Source organism: Rhipicephalus sanguineus, chromosome 1, assembly GCF_013339695.2.
Source record: "Rhipicephalus sanguineus isolate Rsan-2018 chromosome 1, BIME_Rsan_1.4, whole genome shotgun sequence".
NCBI lineage: Eukaryota > Metazoa > Arthropoda > Arachnida > Ixodida > Ixodidae > Rhipicephalus > Rhipicephalus sanguineus.
The window spans coordinates 56,228,978-56,248,363 of record NC_051176.1 but is presented as its reverse complement, the minus strand read 5'-3'; the positions used below and the strand labels follow the sequence as shown (position 1 = coordinate 56,248,363).

The 19,386-nt window shown below is 45.4% G+C and overlaps 1 protein-coding gene across 1 annotated transcript; it reads right to left on the bottom strand.

Moving 5' to 3' along the window:
- Positions 1 to 219: 219 nt before the first annotated feature.
- LOC119390201 (astacin-like metalloprotease toxin 4) lies at positions 220 to 6,412 on the bottom strand. The gene is made up of 3 exons (XM_037657802.1): positions 6,339 to 6,412; positions 4,938 to 5,113; positions 220 to 500 (listed from the first exon to the last, which is right to left on the bottom strand). The coding sequence occupies exons 1-3, from the start codon at positions 6,410 to 6,412 to the stop codon at positions 220 to 222; spliced, it is 531 nt and encodes a 176-aa protein (XP_037513730.1).
- Between the last annotated feature and the right edge of the window lie 12,974 nt (positions 6,413 to 19,386).

The window sequence follows — 19,386 nt, the reverse complement described above, 5'->3', positions numbered from 1 at the left end:
AAAACAAGCTCGTGGCGCGCGGAAAAAAGGAATCCTATTGTATTCCAACTGCTGCAAGCTCCTCTTTGTTCTTGAGGCTTCCGCAGTCGAGTGGAATCTCGAGACAGCTGGTTTTTTTATCCATCTTCTTCCTGTAGTGGTCACCTTCTCTGTACCAATTTACGTCGCAGATTACATCGTGTGGCGTCGATTTAGAGGAGTGTTACTATCTTAACTAGACTAATTTAATGAAATATACTTCTCGTTGAACAAAACGAGTCGCATATGACTTCGTGGTGCTGTGCAGTTGTAGAGGATGTTAATGCGAGTGATATCAATTTCGCTTAGCCCGGGCTTAGCGTAGACATCCGGGAGCCTGCTACCGTCCTTTTTTAGTATGGTGGGGAGGCCAGGACGGCGGGAAAATGAATCCGAGCCATACAGCATGACCGAGTTGTAGTCGAATGCCGTCATCAAGAGAATTCTTCTGGGCTGTATCGTCCTGAACTCGAACTCAAACTCTGTGAAGGCAAAGAAAGACCGGCTGTGATTTAGGCGGAATGCATGTTCGCAACAATTAATATCTCATTGCAGCAACGCTGCGCGATTCCTGCCAAGCATCGCAAGACGAGAAGTTCTAGGAAAAGAATAACTGCTTTCTGTTTCGCTACATGGATGGCAGGGTCGAACAGACAGGAAGAATACAATGAATGGCCTTTCAGTCATGCCGTCTGTCGTGTTTGAGCCTGTCAGGCATGTCGCGAAAATGTTTTACCAAATAGTAAAAAAAGAACTAATTGCGGGATTATTTCTTCTTTCTTCCAAATTCTACTATTAGAGCGCCTCTCTTATGCACCCATTCATAGGTTTTGCGTCGTATGTTGTAACCGAGCGAACAAGTGGCACAGGGGAAGCTGAAAGAGAGCGAACGGTGAGCGCAACTCGCGCAACTTGGAGCCCGGGTACGGTACACTGCACTCTTGCAGGGAAACTTGCGCTGCTATGAATTCCAGTAAAGTAACGTGATGCCGACGCTTCCCACAGCGGCACCCTTGCACTTTAGGCCATTCAACTCTCCTAAGGTGGGGTTAGTTGAACTTGAAGCATTCGCGCAGTTTGGACGCAACCGGTGGATGTTCTCCGCCTGCCGCTGCTGCCAAACGAACTGCTCGAGCCAAGGCTCAGAGCCGCCTACGCCCGAATCCTGGTGCGCTCTAACTTAGCATTAGAGTGCATCGTATTACTAGATGATTTTTTAATATAACGCTTTCACTCTTTGTGATATCACCGTGGCACACCGTGAGTCATGACTTATTTCATTCCGGTAGCAATTATATCGATAGTCCAGGTGGATTTTTGCCGTCGGTGTTCGCGTCGCTGGGATGTTCTGCATAAAGTCAAACGGCTATAACATCGCCGCACGCGTTGTGTATTTTTTGTGCGAATGAAAGCGTGAAAGCGTACGGGGGCAGCCGACGATTGCGGTTACATCGGAGAGGCGCCGGCCATTTTCCTTCGTGTGAAAGGCCCATGGGGGCCCCGTGGGAAAGAGGGGGGGGGAGGGCTGCGCCACAGCGGTCACGTTTCCTTACGCCAGCGTTTTGCTTAATTACGCCAGGTCGGATGCTAAAGGAGATAGCTGCTGTAGCCCTGTTTCGTATAACATTCCACGTCACTGCTATCGCATACATTGCTTCGCTCTTGCAGCGAAACTGTGACTTGTTTTTTTTTTCCTCGCGCAGTGTTGGCTACGCCGTGTTTCATCTTAAAGCGCGCTGTGTTTCCTCTGTCGCCACCATCTTGCTCCACCGTTGTCATCATGCTCCTGACGTGCCTTCCTCGGTTTACCTCCACTTGCTCTTTTCGCTCTCACTGTATTTTACACGGGGCTCTGCTTTCGCTGTCTTTTTTCATCCCCTGGGCTGATCGTTCGCTCTTTTGCGTCAGTGAGGACGACGGGAAATGCACAAAATGGCATATAAGAGCTGCGCTCTAAAAGGGATCTTCTATATCCGCAACTCTGGCCCTTAGGGAAGCTGGCTAATACACTCGTGGCTGAATATCATACGGATACTATAGCAAATTCGTGGTCGGCAGGATGCTGTAGAAACGATACCACGAGAGGTCGAACATTCCTGTCCGGTCGATATTTTTGTTTTGCCTGGGCTTTTTATGTTATGTGGCCACATTCAAAGCGCACGGAACCGAAATTTTTATTTCCAGGAAACGTTCCCAGCGCGCCAAAAGAATATATGACGGTGGCCGCACGGGCGTCCTGTTTTTGCTCACTGCAATATTTTCGGATTTCACGGCTGAATTTAACGCGAACTATAAACGTTGTGTCGAAAATTTTTTCTGCTGGTTTTAATACGCATTACTGTGTATTACATCCATGATTTTCTTATGCCATCCTCAAAAGAGAAAAAATGTGAAAAAAATGCAAACACAGCCCAAATAAAAAAAGTTGCCCAAGTTTGATGCGCCTTGGCGCCTTTCCTATTTCACACAGGAGCTTCAAAACAGTGTCAAATATAGAAAAGAGCCTTCGAAACATTTCTACGGAAAGTTGTTTTCCTACGGGCAGCGCAAAAGAAGAAAAAAGTAGTTAAAGAAGCGAGTTTTTTCAAAAAAGCTTTTCAAAAAGCGTGCTTCGGGGAGGGGGGAGAGAGGGGGCGGCAAGGTTATTGAGTCAATGTATGGGGCAAACTTTGAGCCCCCCTCTTCTTAGGTGAATAGGGGAAACGCCTCTCCCCCCCTCCGTGCGCGCGCCTGTGGTTTCCTGTATCATCTTGACCGTTACCTCAGTGTTTCAGCAGCCAGAAAACGTGCGGTGGCACATGATTAAGCCATCAGTGGCCGAAGCTGCCCAATTTATGATGTATTATCGACACTTTATACTAAAGTGCTTTCCCACGTCAAGAACAGCAGAGGTCACTGGTGGCGCCAGACGGACATTAGCCTTGATTGTGACAACGAGTGTGGCTCACAGCCACACTCGTTATGACAGCACAAACCTCTTAGACACCCTTGCTCACAAAAATGTGAAACCGTGAGCAGTTCTGGAAACTCATTCATGACAGCAGCGCACGTGAGAGAATGTGTACGGCGCTGTTCATTACAAACGTTTCGACTTGTTCTAGCTGTTCACTACACGATATGCGCGAGTATTCTGTGCCGATTATTTACGCTTTCACAAAAAGAAGCTTGCTGAGAAAAACATTTTCGTTGCGTCAATTTTTTTTTCGTTGCTGTTTTTGTTGTTGCCTACCTCCAGAAGCTGATGCCATAGGCTGAGGATCTTCGCGGCACCTGCAAGGTCTGCTAGCATTGCTTTAGGCGCCTCAAAGAAAACTTGTCTACATTTATGAGAACCGCGATGAGGCAGTCCAGGCATTTCTTCAGCAAGAGGCGATTGATATCTTGAGCAGGTGCGCCCACCTTTCCTCTGATGCTTGTAGTCGAGGTTGTAGGCTGCAAACTGTGTACAGCGTTAGGCCTTTAGAGGGCGGCAGCAGCCAACTTTCGCACACGCTAGACACAAATAAAATCTGAGAATACATTTTTCTTGACCAAAAGCCACCAGAGCAAAGTTTTGCTGCAGCAAAATAATTGAAACTGTAGATTTACGCACAATGCAAGCTGACAACCATAAATCGCACTGACGTGAGCACACACAGCAAGGGTCATTTTGGCTCGTCGTATCTCGTGAACAAAGCAAATAAGGATATATGATATTCAAACCATGTTTCACTGACATAAGCGCTCTTTGATGAAAAATTTTCGTCAAAATTGAGACCAGAGATTTTTTTATTTTTTTTAAATGAGCTTTTTTGAAAAAACTTGCTTCTTTAACTATTCTTTTTCTTCTTTTGCGCTGCTCGTAGGCAAACAACTTGCCGTAAAATGTTTCAAAGGCTTTTTTCTATATTTTACACTGTTTTGAAGTTCCTGTGTGAAATAGAAAAGGCGACAAAGCGCATCAAACTTAGCTAGCTTTTTCTTATTTGGGCCGTCTTTGCCATTCTTTTTTCATTTTTTCCCTTTTGAGGACGGCATAAAAAAGAATGGATGTAGTTCACAGTAATGCCTATTAAAACCAGCAGAAAAAAATTTTCGACACAACGTTTACAGTTCGCGTTAAATTCGGCCGTGAAATCCGAAAATATTGCAGTGAGCAAAAACAGGACGCCCGCGCGGCCACTTTCAAATACTTTTTTCGCGCGCTGGGAGCGTTTTTTCGGAAATAAAATTTTCGGTTCCGTGCGCTATGAATGTGGCCACATAACATATAAAAAAACCCAGACAAAACAGCAATATCGACCGCACATGCCTGTTCGATCTCTCGTGGAATCACGCTCTGCACACGTCCTGTAAAGTCACCACAAAAGACAAGACGTTTATTAACAGGTAAGTGGTGTATATATATATATATATATATATATATATATATATATGGTCGTAACATGAAAACTTCACCCTACGGGAGTAGCGCTCGCTCTGACGCCAATGCCAACACAATACGTGCATAAATATACAGTAGGGAGCAGTGAAGCAGCTGCCTCATACCACAATGCATGCTGCTAAACACACGTCATGTGAAGTTTGGGGCTTTGGGATCTTACTGCGGAGGAGTCAGTATTTTCCCCCGTTGTCGCTTTCGTTGATATGTTAATTTCTATAATTTTCATTTAACACTACAAATAACTTCCGTTACGCTTTCCTTGATGCCAATATATGTTGTTTCTGATATATGGGGCTCAAAATTAAAAAAAAAAGGCGGGCTCTCACAGCGTCGGGCCCTTCCTCTCACTCACTAAAGGTCTGATGCGACTTGCAACGTTTACGCAGGTTGAACCTGAGCCTTTACGCCGACCGCAAGTTACAATGTAGATGATTACACAATTTCACCGTACGTAGTAACAAGCTATTTTCGTAATTAAACTGCAAAACGCACTCACCCCGTATCACGTTCTCTGGGAAGACATCGATGTAGTCGTCGCGGTCGGGGCGTGAATGCTCGTGGTAGAAGCCAGCCGCGTGCAGCAACTCGTGGGCCACTGTGCCATTGTAGAGGCAGCCGTAGCCCAAGGACAACGGCTGTAGACCGCCAATGCGGCCGAGGTGCGAGTAACATCTGTGCATGGTGCGTGACGATTTCAGACATGCAGCTGGCGATGACCGGAAGCTCATCTCCAGCTCAATCAATGCACAGTCATTCAATGCCAATCAATGCTCAATCAGTGCAGTCATTCAATGCTTAGAACGGTCGACGCCACAGGAATGGTGTCTGATGTAACTTCTAACGTGGGTGATCTGCAATACTTTAGAGATGCGATACTTTCGCCGTGCAAGAGAGGCACAGCCTACAGGCCTGTACATACGCTCACACGCACACCTGTCACACATGGGCACACGTCATAGGGATAGTGAACTTGCTGAGACTTTATATCTATAACCTTTTGTTTCCTATCATAGAACGAAGCATACCTATGATTCAAATGTGCTATTTTATGACCATACGAATTATTGTAGGCAATAGGCCTATGCGGCATTAGTGTCCTACAACAGAGTTTTCTTGCAATATAAATCGCCTCCTGATTTCCTCTGCAGTAGGCTTGAGCGAGTACGCTGAGAGGTCACCTTGCTGTAAGGTGAATGGTGTTTCGCGCTCTTGCGTCTGACGCATCGAATATATCGCAATGGTTACGGTACGCAGGTGTCCAGCATCAGGCAGCACAACGATAAAAGAGAAAGAAAAGAGAGTCAAATTTATTGTCGAGATCTTCGAGAGTACTACTTTTCTTTTTTCGAGTCGAACCTCAACACTATGTCGATACTTATACTAAAATCACGACGGGAAATTTCAGGCATTGAACCTTCCGCAATTTCTTGAATTTCGCCATGATACACCGCTATAACTCGATGGATAACATTTTCAGAAAAACGCTTATACATGTGTATCTCGATATATCAGCCGCGCTTTAGAGAGTGTCATTTGTCGACGTCCGAGAGGCTACTTCCGATTTATCGGTGGTTTATAAGTCCCTCCACTTCCCTCCCAGGAGGACCCCGACACCACCTTCCAACGTTGTTACAGGTCCGCAGAAATAGAAAGCTTTCCCTGTCAATATTCCCTTCTCCTCGCCACAATCTCCCCCTCCCTCGAAGAAAAAAGTTGAATCGTGGATAAACACCTGCTTTTGAATATATAGATTGTACTTACTACAGGCATCGTTCTTGTGAAAACCAAAACGCTGCTTATAAGGGAGCTCCCCGAAGAAGTCACGGCAAAGTATTTTTTTATATTTCAAGACGCAGGAGTTTACAGCAATAAAAAGCGAAGCGATGTTGGCGCTTACCCTCCACCGTCTATAAGGTGGACATAGTCGGTCTGGTCGGCCCGAGAGACGAAGCGTATACACGTCTTCTTCATCCGTCACAGGTTTCACCAAGTGATGGTAAGTGCAAAAAGTGAGAGAGAGAATTATTGCAAAGTACACATCCTGCATCTGCATGAGGAAGTATGGACCAGTAGTGTTGATGTTTTCCTAGTAGATATGGACACCTAAGCCTGTGTAATATTGTCACAACCTATAATGTTGACAAAACCATAGTTCAGGGCCTGCAACCCGTGATTTAATTCACGCAATTATTTATATTTCAAATATAAGGTGGGTGCAGTTGGACCTACATGGTTCACACTGAAAATTGTGCTGTCCGATTTGTTGTGATGAGAGTAGCTCTGCGAGATAGGCCAGCGGAATATGATGCACAATCAAGGTGTGCATTCATGTAAATGTGGATTATGCAGCCCAGATAGCTATTTATGAGATGAATAATTCAAAATCCTCCACTTTGTAAATGTCATTACCTCTGTTCAGCATTTCATGAAATGTTCATTTTTGCAATGCTTTGTGATATTTCCTTAATCATGGATGATTCTTTGAAGATAAAATGCTTGGAATGTATAAATCAGTTATGATTCCTGTCTCAGTCGCAGAATACACATTGCTTCCAATGAAAAATGGCATGGCAGCACATGGTGGTCCGTATATTAGTAGCCCTGTGATTGCGCCCTGATAGCTTAATCGTGATTTTTTTTTCTCTACAAGACTGATGAAAGCCTATACCTTCGCATTCTTCCATGTCTTTTTTTTCAGCTGAGCCTGGTCCGAGCGGCCTCCAATTTTCCAAGGAGGGCAGCAGCGCGGAGCAGATGCAAGAAACGCCAAAAAAGTGGGCGAAGAAAACGCAGCTCTGTGCACACCCTTCGCACCAAAAAGAAGCTGCTAACACTTCACTCACGAAGTGAAAGGTACCGCAAGGCAGTCGGTCAGATGAAAAAAAGGGACGAGGCGAGGCGAGTAACGCAGCAGGAGGTTTTAAACAAGCTTGAACCGGATTTGTCAAAGGACCTTTCTTGAACTGCTTAAAGCACGAATCAGGCTTGGTACATTCCCAAAATAAAAAAAAAACATTGGTCCAAATGGATGAAACAATTCACTCTCAATTCACGCTTCCTCAGAGAAATGTTTCACTTGCCACATGTGCGGACACTCAGGTGCTGGCTGGCAGACATCCCAATGACACCTGGTATCATTCCAGGTGCCATGGATGCAATAGAATCAATCATTAAAGCTTGGCCTCTGCAAGACAAAGCATGCTGTCTTTTATTCGATTAAATAGCCTTGAAAAGACATTTGATGTACGATCAATCAAAAGATATAGTGATTGGCTACACATATGATGGAAACACAAGGACTTCTCGTGTGGCAAATGCAGCCATTCTAATGGCTGTGTCTGGCATATCGAGAATTTGGATGCAGCCAGTAGCCTTTGCAGTGTCCCGCAGTGCAACGTCAGCTCTTGCAATGCACAAGCTGCTATTAGATGTAACAAGCTGCTATTAGATGTAATTATGCAGCTTGAAAAAAAAGGTCTTTTGGTAAAAGTGGTCATCTATGATCAAGGGTCAAACAATGTCAGCCTGTCAAGAATGCTGATCCATTCTCTTCATGAACCATGTTTTACTGTCAACAACTGCAAACTATACTTCATGTTTGACATACCACACCTGATAAAATGCACGCGGAATAATTTGAGAAAGCACAAGCTCACGATTGGCTCCGAGGTTGTTGACTGGGCGTACATTGAAACCTTTTACAAAAATACTTGCAAATCACGCCTCTAACACACCAACTGAACATCTAAAAAAGAAAGATTGCCAAGGAAGCTCAAAGAGCAACATATCTACAAGATGCCCTTTGCTGACACACGGCCGCTGGATAAAAAGTGCGCTTTTTCATCCAGCGGCCGTGGCTGACATAAGAGTGAAGTATGCCACACAAGTATTCAGTGAATCTGTCTCTGTGGCACTCCTCACTCTCACTGCCATTCAAGAGCTTCCTCTTGATGCTAAATTTACAGCTCTGTTCACAGAAAGAATGGATAAGATTTTTGACAGCCAGAACAGTTCGACCCTAAAAAATCAGGACGATAAGTTGCGGTATGCAATGATTGATGGGTCGGAACACCGTGCTTCCCTTGAGTCATGCATCAGTTGGATTGCCCAATGGCACTTTGGTAGTCCTCGGGACAAGCAGCCGCGCACTGTTAAAGGTTGGCAGATTACAATCAAAGCCTTGTTGTTGCTGTGGACTGATTTAAAAGAGGACTTTGATTTCACTCATCTTTTCACACGTTGATTGCAGCAAGATCCCCTAGAAAACATTTTTGGAATCATTTGTCAAAAACATGGCTGCAATGAGACACCAAATGTGTACCAATTCTTGGCGGCTCTGAAACATATTTGGATTGGCAAGCTCTTCAAGCTTTCTCAAGGAAACTGTGAGGTGACAACAATTGCTTTCCTCAACAACTTGGAGAGTGCATCTGCATTGTTGTCAACTAGCAGCACACCAACCACAAGCCACAGCACGCAGCAGGCTTCTGATTCATCTGATCTGCAGGCATCTTCACAAGATGCGACCGACATGGTGTATGAAAATGTTGTGTACCATGTCGCTGGTACTCTTGTGAACAGCTTTCTTGAACTGAGGACTAGTGAGTGCATATGTGAGAGAACACTCCTTGAAGTGGATGGTGGCTCTCTCCATGGACGACACCAATTCTTTGCACTACTCAAGGAAAGTGGTGTACCCGAGAAACTCCTCGGTTCCATTGCAGTAACCTCTGAATCATGTCTGAATTACATAAAGGAATTAGATTCGGCCTTCAGACATGAAATCAACTATTGTGCACATTTTTCCAATGTGTGCAAAAATCTGGTAGAAAGGATGCCAATCCGGCAAGATATTTTCTGTTCAGTTGGCTGCACTGAGAAATTTCTTAAAATATTCTGCCGCACAAGGCTACATTGGCACATTACATTTGTAAACAAAAACACACGAGAAACAAAGTCAAGGCACAGTGCTGCTGCCAGCAAAAACGTAAAGTAGCAGGCTATATTTATCCTGTGCCTTTCTAGAACATGATTATGTAAATTGGATTTCTAGTGCAGCCTTCTGCACCAATTTCCTATCCATTTTTTAGATGTGTTGCACTATTTCTTTTATGTGTATATGTACGTATTTTTATGTATATATGTATATTTTATGTAGGTATATATTTATATATGTGTATTTATAATTCTGCTGTGGTTGTATGTAATGCGTTGATTTGCTCCTGCTGCGTTACTTTTGTATTATACAAGTTTAACCGACTAACTTTTTTTTGAAGCCTTGTGTGCCTCTATCAGCATGAGTATTACAACCAGAGGTTCTGGATTGCTTTAGTATTGGGAAATGCCAACACTTCCCAAAATGCACTGGAAAACCCTGCTCGTTCTGCTTTCTTTCTGTTTGCTTGACATGGTTTGGAAGGCAATCAAGCATTAAGCCTCCCAAAAAATGCCACAATTTATATAATACTGACGACTCGTTTTACACTGAAGCAGTCTTTACAAACAGTAACAGTGTGATTAATTCACAATGAAAGTTGCAAAAATAGGTTGATTAATAAAAAATGTGGAGGTTTTATGTCCAAAAACCATGATACGAATATGAGGCATGCAGTAGTGGAGCACTTCAGATATTCTGAGCACCTGGCGTTTTTTTAACGTGCACCTAAATCTAGGCAGATGGGCCTCAAGCATATTGCATCCATTGATATGCAGCCGGGATTCAATCCCACTACGTTCGGGCCAGCAGTTGAGCACCGTAACCACTAGACCACTGCGACGGGCCACGAAGTTTGAAGCATGCATGAATTCAGGTGCTCACCAAGTCCAAAAGATTTTCAGCACCCAGGGCGCGGCCATATTGGTTTTTTTCCTTTCGGATTGGCTCGCCTCCAGCAGAAATCCAAAATCCAGTCAATTACCGCCCATCCCAGGAACCGCCACCGTCGCCGGAAGCGGAAAAACGTCCCCATTGGCCCTATGGGTATGTCACTCCACTGTAAGAGGCGCGTGGGCGCGCTCCCGGGGCCTTTTTATACTTGTTTTTTCGATGCGCGCGCTCTGTCGCGCACGAACGGTCGGCGCCAGGCTTACATGCCGTCGTTCGAAATCGGCGACGTGCACTTAATTAAGCGCTCGTTAATGAAAAACATCGTGCACAAGTCCACTTTCGTAGAGGCCCACGCCTTTCCTGCAGCTGCCAGTGCAGAATTAGTTGTCTGGCACCCGCACGAAGGGGAAATAGCAGCCGCGAACTTCATTCATCTCCTCACAGCAAAGCTATGCAAAGCGCTGTCGTCTGCTCGGCTTCCCGCACGTACTATCGGCGGCGCCCGCTAGGTGGCTATCAGTGGCGCCTCTATAGGCGGTGCACAAGGCGTATATCGGGCAAACGGGGCGCTGCCTTAATGAAAGGCTAAAAGAGCACCATTATAACGTGCACAAAGCAATTCAGGGCCACATTGGAATTCACTGCCGCGATTGTAGATGCTCCCCTATGTTTGACCAATGTGAAGTGGTAAGAAAGCACCCGTCACAAATCACTCGAGAAATTATTGAAGCGCATTGTATAGCAAGAGCTGACATCACATGTATCAGCGCCCCTTCGTTGGCTGGTTTATCTGAACATGAAGTGGCCTTCCGTAGTCAGGGAAAGCGTCTATGAATCTGTGGCGTGTGACGGTGCGATGGTGTGTCTAATCTTGGCGTTGCGTTAGGGTGTTTTTTGTATGCTTGCGCAAGTCTACATATTTGATGCATTTTGACAATAAAGATCAGTTGAAAGTTAGCGCTTTGTCCTCTTGTGTAGGTCTGCTCGGCCGTTTCTTCCTCCCCGTTCTTCACAAATGGCCGCACAAATGTGCACGACGAAGGGCGGAGCAGAATGGCGAGAATCCAGACCCATGAAACTGTCCAACAAGTGAACCGGGAATTGCTATTAGATCGACGACTGAGTGTTAGTCGTCTGTTGGATGAATTTCGTCTTGTCAGCCGCACTACAATTTGCGCTGTTGCAAGTGAGCAGCTCGGATATCACATAGGGCGTGCAGAGGGGGTACTAAAATACTTAAGCACCAACTCAAACAGGACAGAATGCCCAGGTGGCGAACTTCTATGCGGAGGGACTAAAGAAACTTGTGCAGCGGTAAGAAAAGCGCGTAGCGACGGTGATTATGTAGAAAAGTACAGTAGTTTTGTACTAAACTGAACCAGCCACAAAGAGCTTTATATATATATATATATATATATATATATATATATATATATATATATATATATATATATATATATATATATATATATATATATATATATATATATATATATATATATATATATATATGTTCAAATGGGGTGTTTTACAAGCAGGAGTTGACCGGACGAAGCAGTGGTTGCAATGGTTTAGTTTGCACAAGGGCTAACACAAAGGTTCTTGGATGTGAGCGCGAAGAGACAAGGACGAAGGGAAGGACACACACACTGGCGCTCCCTGGCTTCCCTTCGTCCTTGTCTCTTCGCGCTCACATCCAAGAACCATGACAGACCAACAAGCCCGCATCGCTACCCTCGGCTAACACAAAGCAGGCCAGCGATCACAGTGTGTCGTCTTTCTCTTCTCCCTTGCTCGAGCCCTGTGTCCACTACTTTCATTACAACACACACACACACACATATATATATATATATATATATGTATGTATATATATAATGGACCAGTTCTTTTCGAGTAATGGGTATAGCACAACGGAGGCGTTGTCAACAGTGACATAAATATTTATTTCCCAACAGCTTCGGAAGGGGACCTCCCTTCCTCGGCAGATGAGCAAAAACTGCCGTCGAAGTTCGAACTTGCTTCTTGCCGCGTCCCTCTGGCCTTCAAGAACATTTCAGAGAGTTGGGGAGATAGATTACAAAAAAAAGGACGCGAGAAGTACACCGACGAAGTCAGAAACCACGAGGCGAGAAAAAAAAAACTGTGTATGGCCTGGAGTAGTTGGAAGTGTTTACCGGTTCGCGTCGTGCGCCGGGCCACCCAAAATTGTAGTCGCGGAGGGCAGGATGAGGCACGTGAGGGAAGAGCGTCCCCTTAATGGGTCCGCCCGCTCCCTGTGAATAGCCTCAAAGTGGTAGGGGAGCGTAAGCACTTTACATTGTACAAGTAGTGAAACAAAAATAATCAACAAAAAAGAAGGAGAGAAGAAAAGCAGGAAAGTAAACGACACTGCACACGTACGAGCCAATTAAGAAACAGACATGGTCCCAATAATGATTCCGTGTTGCCAAATTCATTTTGGCTTATCTCTCGGAGGCAGGAGAGTCTTCCAGGGTCCACATTGATGCCGGCTGTTAACGTTCTAAATTTAAAAATAAAATATGCCTCACGTTGTTCGTGCGCGCGCGTGTTTTGGAAACCGGACTGTAAAAGAGTTACGCTGATATTTTCAAAGCTGTGGTTTGGCAAGCTTAGATGTCTGAATAAGGGGAGCTTCGGCAGTGAAGTGGCGTGGTACCGGTGATTATTGAACCGCAGCCGAAATGGCGAGTCCGTTTGGCCGATGTATTCTTGCCCGCAGACGTGGCAGTGTAACATGTATATCACATTGCTGAAATCACAATTTAGGTTTTGGGTGATGTTGAATTTGAAATCTTAGGAGCTTGCCTTTGATTCACGCGTTGTGACCATGTGTGGGCATACCTTGCAACGAGCTTTTCCGCAGGGGCGGCACCCTGGTTCAACTTTGGCGGGGTTTGTTTTTGCTCTGACAAGAATGTCCTTCAGGTTTTTATCCCTGCGGTACACCACGCGAGGTGGCTCCGCGAAGATGGAAGTCAGTCGTTTGCTTCGCCTGATTATGTTCAAATGGCGGGAAAGTATGTTGTTAACTAGTGGCACTGATGAGGAGTAAGTTAGTACAAGATTTGTTTGGGAAGTTGTTTTGGATACTGTTTTTGGCTCCTTGATTATGTCATTCCGGTTCACGTTGCGAGCACGTAGTATGGCATCGTCAATAATGTCTTCGGGATAATTTTGTTGTGATAGGGAATTCTTTAGGCGTTCTGCGCGTTTGTCAAATTTCTGTATATCGGTGCATATTCTTCGATACCGGTAGGCCTGACACTATGGAATACCCGTCTTGCAATGTCTTGGATGGCTACTGTTGAAATGTAGGTACTTTGCCGGTCTGTAGGCTTTCTGTAAAGGTTTGTTGAAAGGCGTTCATTTTGGCCGAAACAGTGACGTCCAAGAGGTTATTACTAGTTTTGGAAATGCTATGCGTGAACTTAATCGATGGGTGGAGCTCGGTGAAATCCCATATGAACCGGTGAAGGCTCCCCTCATCGTGGTTCCATAATAAATATGTCGTCCAAGAATCTTCTGTAATACAAAGGTTTCAAGGCGCGCCCCTCAATAAACGGGATTTCAAGAGATGCCATAAAGGTGCTCGCAAAGTTGCAGTGCCACTGACCTGAAGGAAGTGCTTGCCATTAAACTCAAAATGGTTATGGTTTAGTACAAGATCGAGAAGTTTAGACAGTACCTCGCCACTTACACCGGCCAATGAGTCCAATTTCACATACTCAGAAACCATAGCCACAATTCCGTCGCGGTGGGGTATGTTAGTGTACAGTGAGCAGACGTCCATGGTCACCAGGAAGCTATCAACTGGGATGTTGAGATTACAGGTTTCGCGGATGAAATGGTTTGTGTCCTTTAGGTAAGAGGGAAAAGTCGGTGGGATGTCTTTTATCAGATAATTAATGAATTCTGATATATTTTCTGTTGATGTACTGTTACTGGATACTATCGGACGTCCCGGATTGCCTGCTTTGTGTATTTTGTGTATTTTAGGGAGTAGATAGAAGCGACCGGGAACAGAATGGGCCGGCAACATCGCTTTTAGCATTTTGCCGGTAATTTTCCCTTCCCGGCGGAGATTATTTAGCGTTGCTTTTATCTCACTCTCAAATTCGGGAGTCGGGTCTTTTGGAAGTTCTTTGTAGAAGTTTGTGTCTGATAGCTGTCGTTCCCCTTCTTTTAGGTAATCCGACGTATTTAGAATTACTATGCAACCCCTTTGTCAGCAGGCTTGATGGTAATGTCGGCGTTTCTTCGGAGTTCATCGAGTGCTTTTTGTTCTGACTTTGATAGGTTGTTGCGAGATGGCCGATTTTTTTCGTATGCTCTGATTACATCTTTTTGGACAGCGGATATATACATATCAAGGTGTTTGTCCCTCTGCTCACTTGGACACCACGATTTGTCACCACCAGTCAATCCATTCTCGCCTGGACTGTCTTTCCGATCATGAAAGTATTCACGGAGGCGGAGATTGCACGCAAAGTTATCGAGGTCCTGGTAGAGTTCAATCTCATTGAATCTACCGGACGATGGACAAAAGGTTAAGCCCCTCGACAAAGGTTGGAGCTGCGTGAGTGTGAGCATTGTAGTGGAAGGGTTAAGGACATTGTTCTCATGAGTTTTTGAGTGCGCTCGGCTATCATGTGGCGCGTGGGTGTCGCCTCCACGTTCGAGAGCGGGTCGCGCTGACCAAGGCTACGCTGTTGTTTTGAGTGCTCATTTTTCTCTTCATTGTCAGGCTGATGTACGGCAGATCTCTGGCCTTCTTGTGGAGCCCCACCCCTATTTTCTCCATGTAGTTGAGCAGGGGAAGTTCTACTGTCCCGGTGAAATTCGCGCTCTTTTACTTTTGAAATTTCCTCTATCTTTTTTGACTCGTACTCTTCCAATTCTCTTGCCTCATGCTCTCCGAGATTAGACAACGATTTCTGCGTGGTCTCCGCGACACTGTACTCGGCAGCCTTACGCTCACTATGGTCCGCAATGACCTGCGTCAATTTCAAGGACGCTTCAAGGGAGATTGCTTCCCACTTCCTCTTTTCGGTTTTCCTTAGCGTTGACATTGAGGGGGTGCAAGCTAGGCGGAGGCCCTTAGGTGCAAGTTCGTCAGATAAATATTTGCTTAATTGTTCCGCATGTTTTTCGTATTGCGCCCATTTCTGAATAGTTTTCCTAATCGAGAGAAATGACTGGGACCATGCGTGTTTGAGACCGGCCGTACCTTTTGTGCCCTTCTGTCAATTGTACGTCGCCGCCTTGGTCGTCGCCACGTATGTCCGCCTGGTGTTGTAGCGCCGCGCTGGCGGGAGCGGTGACGTTGTGACTGCTGGGGCCCTGGGTGGCCCTCCAAATATATATATATATATATATATATATATATATATATATATATATATATATATATATATATATATAAGAGAGCTCCTTATGGCTACCGTAAACAAACTTGTGAAAATCTTCGAAAGTACAGCAATATAGGAACCAAGACGAAACCCTTATTTTTTCCGTACAGTTTCAGCTGGCAGTCGAGCCTTTTTCAGAGGATGTAAGTGCAATTAGGGCCGCCCCAGTTTGGGTTCGAAACGCACAATTAGAAAAAAAGAAAGAAAGAAATAGTGGAGGAAGCAACAGTGGCAATTGCTGCCGTATTTGTCAGAGGCTGCAAAACGATGGAGAGAAAGAAACAAAGCCAAAAGAAAACGGAAGGAAAGAAGGAAAGACAGAGAGCCGCCGCAGGCGGGTTAGTTATCCCTGAATTGTCTCCATGGGGTAAATAAAAAGGGTGGCCTAAGCAAGCGACGAAGGAAAGGGGCAAAAGGCAATAATTGACGCTTCTACACATCACACATTCGGAGTCCAAGTTTAGATGGTTCGACGGTTAGCCCGCAGAACCGGGCCGTACACAGACGAAAAGAGATACATACCACCCGCTCCAGCTTTGTGTAAACTTTCGGCACGCTACGTCTAAAAGTGCCCCTCTTCCTCTTCTTTTTCATGCAGAAAAGAAAATCAGCAATAATGTAAAATAAATATTTAAATGCGGAATCATTCAAAAATAATCTAACAGAAGGAAAAACAAATTGATAAAAAAAAGTCACAGTTTCGCCGCAACGGCGGAGCAATGAATGCGATAGCAACAAATTGGAATGTAACGCGAAGAAGGAACAGCAGCTCGAAATTTCCAGCGCGTCGCTCAAGCACGAAGGACGCACGAAAAGAACACACGCAGGACGAGCGCGAACTATCAAGTGTCGCAGTTGTAACTTATTTCTGTTTGAACAGCTTGCTCGTTTCGCAAACGCGGCCGCTGCAGCGAGCGAAGTGATCTTCGTACGCTCTGTAACTTCAGCACGGTCATCGCGGTGAAAGCACAAGACATACAACCCCCCTCCTCCCTCCACGAGATCAGCGCGCACGCAGGTGACCACGTCCTCTAGGGCGAAGTGCACGGAGGCGCGCGCGCGCGTAATGCTACGAGCGGGGCGATGACCTTTAAAACGCGCCCCTCACGCACTTTGCGCCATCTCGCTGGGGAGCAGAAAGCACGCTCAAGTAAATGGTGTATATAAATAGCACCCCGTTAGCATGCTGAAAGATGGTACTCTTCGTGGCCTAGCCGTCTAACGCCGCGCACTGCGAGCGAGAGGTCCCCCGTTCGATTCCGCGCGTCTGAAAGTATTTCTGAATTATTCTTCTTTGTGGCTTTTATATCTATATATATACACATATACATATACGAAACATGACGGCGACGGCGACGCCGACAGCAAGAACCAGCCGAGAGTGTCCATATAACTGCTATCGCAATAAAAAGTTCACTAGATCCCACGCCTTGTGGGAATCGGTGTCATGCGAAGCAGTCAGCGAGTGGTTGTCTGTGGTGCATTTTTGGCTTTGAGCCAAGCGCGGCGAGTCGTATCGACGTGTTTTTGTATGCGTAGTAGTTGCGTGCAAATCGTGGCCTTACTAGGCACATCGACTACACTGGCGTTTAAAGGGTAATTTTTGGTCTGACGTAACGTCAGCACTCAACAAAATGCGTTGGCGGGCTGGGTTTCGTCTTCTTTCTTGTGGTGTCGTTTTTTGCGCTAAAAAAGCAATATGGAGTCAGCACTCACTTCAGAGCACAGACGTGAGTAGTATGGAAATGAAGTGAACTTTACGGAGAGATGGTGTGAATATCATACGTAACTTTCGTTTGTATATTGCTCCAGGGTTGAGCATCGCTTGAATATAGCTTCCTGGATCATAATCTTAATGAAAACCAGCAGATAATGAAGCCAAGAAAGGATGCATCTTAGGAATACAAATACAATGTTTATTAGACTTCAATGAAAGTGGAGTCAATACTCCAACCACAATTGACGTTAAGCTTGCATGACGCCTTTACTACATGATTACATATGCAATGTTTTTTGCTTTGTTATCAAATTACATAGCCAGCACTGCAACCACAATTGGCGCTGCACCGACCATACGCCCTGCATAGGGCCTTTTTCCAAACCAGTTTCAAGACGTGCCGTGGCTCTATGGTAGAATAGCTGACTGTCACGCAGAATCCTTGTGTTCAATTCCTGCTGGGATCCTGATTTTTATTCTTTGCATTCGTCGGCTCAACGCTGCCGATGTCGGTTTTTCTTTACGCTCTCGCATTTAAATTACGAATGTCTGTTCTCGCCGTTCCTGGGAAGATATCAACTGGCAATCACCTGTGGCGCATACCCGCCCGTGGTATGCGGGTATGTGCCACACGCGTCTGGAGGGAAGGGTTTGACGACGTACACTGCAGGATTTTCACGTTATTCTTGTCATGACAGACAGTCATAATCGTCAAACCATTTTACCCTCCCATGCCAATCATGGTCTAAAACGAGCTGATGAGGCAATCACGAGAGCACCCAGACGTAGATAGATAGATAGATAGATAGATAGATAGATAGATAGATAGATAGATAGATAGATAGATAGATAGATAGATAGATAGATAGATAGATAGATAGATAGATAGATAGATAGATAGATAGATAGAAACTGTCAAAGTGCCTTGGGTGCGCTAAGAAATGCTTCGCATTTAGGAAATTACGGCAGCTTCGAACCTGTGGCGCCAAGCCTTCGCAGCGCAACGCGTTATGCAACTACGCCACGCGTCATCCATTCTTCGGTATTCTAACATTGGGCTATTTTTATACGCCATTTAGCGCAGGGGGTACGCAGAGCTCGGAGGTGCTTTAGCGCGTGCAGCACCACCAGCGAGATTGCCCGAAGGGCAAGCTTTCAAGCAAGTCTTCTAGATTTTGCGCCAGTGTGAAAACTGCCCTTGAGACGCGCACTAAAAAGTGGCCCATTTCTGTACCAACTCGCGATGCGGAGCGCCGGGTAAACAATGCGTAGAACGCCACCGCGCGGCAGGATATCGGAGTTGTCACCCCACGCGCCGCACTTTTCAAGAAAAAAGTATATCTAACTGCGTTGGAGCTGTAGCGCGCTGCTCAAACACGAGGAAGGAACAACTGTGACAGTTGTTTGTTCGCGCTCGCCCTGTGTATAGCTGTGCGTTCTTTTCGAGCGCCCGTCCTTGTGTTTGAGCAGCGCGCTGCAAGTGTCCAGCTGTGACCGTTGTTAGTTCGCGCTCGCGCTGTCTGCATTGTTCTCCTGCGCGCTTCGCGCTTGAGCGGCGCGCTGCGAGTATCGAGCTGCTTGTCACTCTTAATGTGACATTCTATTTTGTTGCTATCGCATTCATTGCTTCGACCTTGCGGCGAAATCGTCACTTTTTTTTCTCTTTTCCAGGTCTTTCTGTCTTTTTTTTCTCTCTTTATTTTATTTATTTCTTTTTTCTTACAATTTTCTCCCTTTCTTTTTCTCTCTCTCTCTATTTATCGCTTGCTTCCTCTTTTTTCTGTTTTTATACATGGTTTTTCCTGAGTTACGCCAAGCGACGACAGCATACGACAGCATAAGGCAGCCCGCACCCCTAAAGTGCTCTGCACTTGATATGATCATGAAGGCGCTCGAAGAACAAGAGGAACAAGACTTTTCCTTGGCGCTATCGCGCTTAATATGCTACGGATGGCTATGCTATACGGGG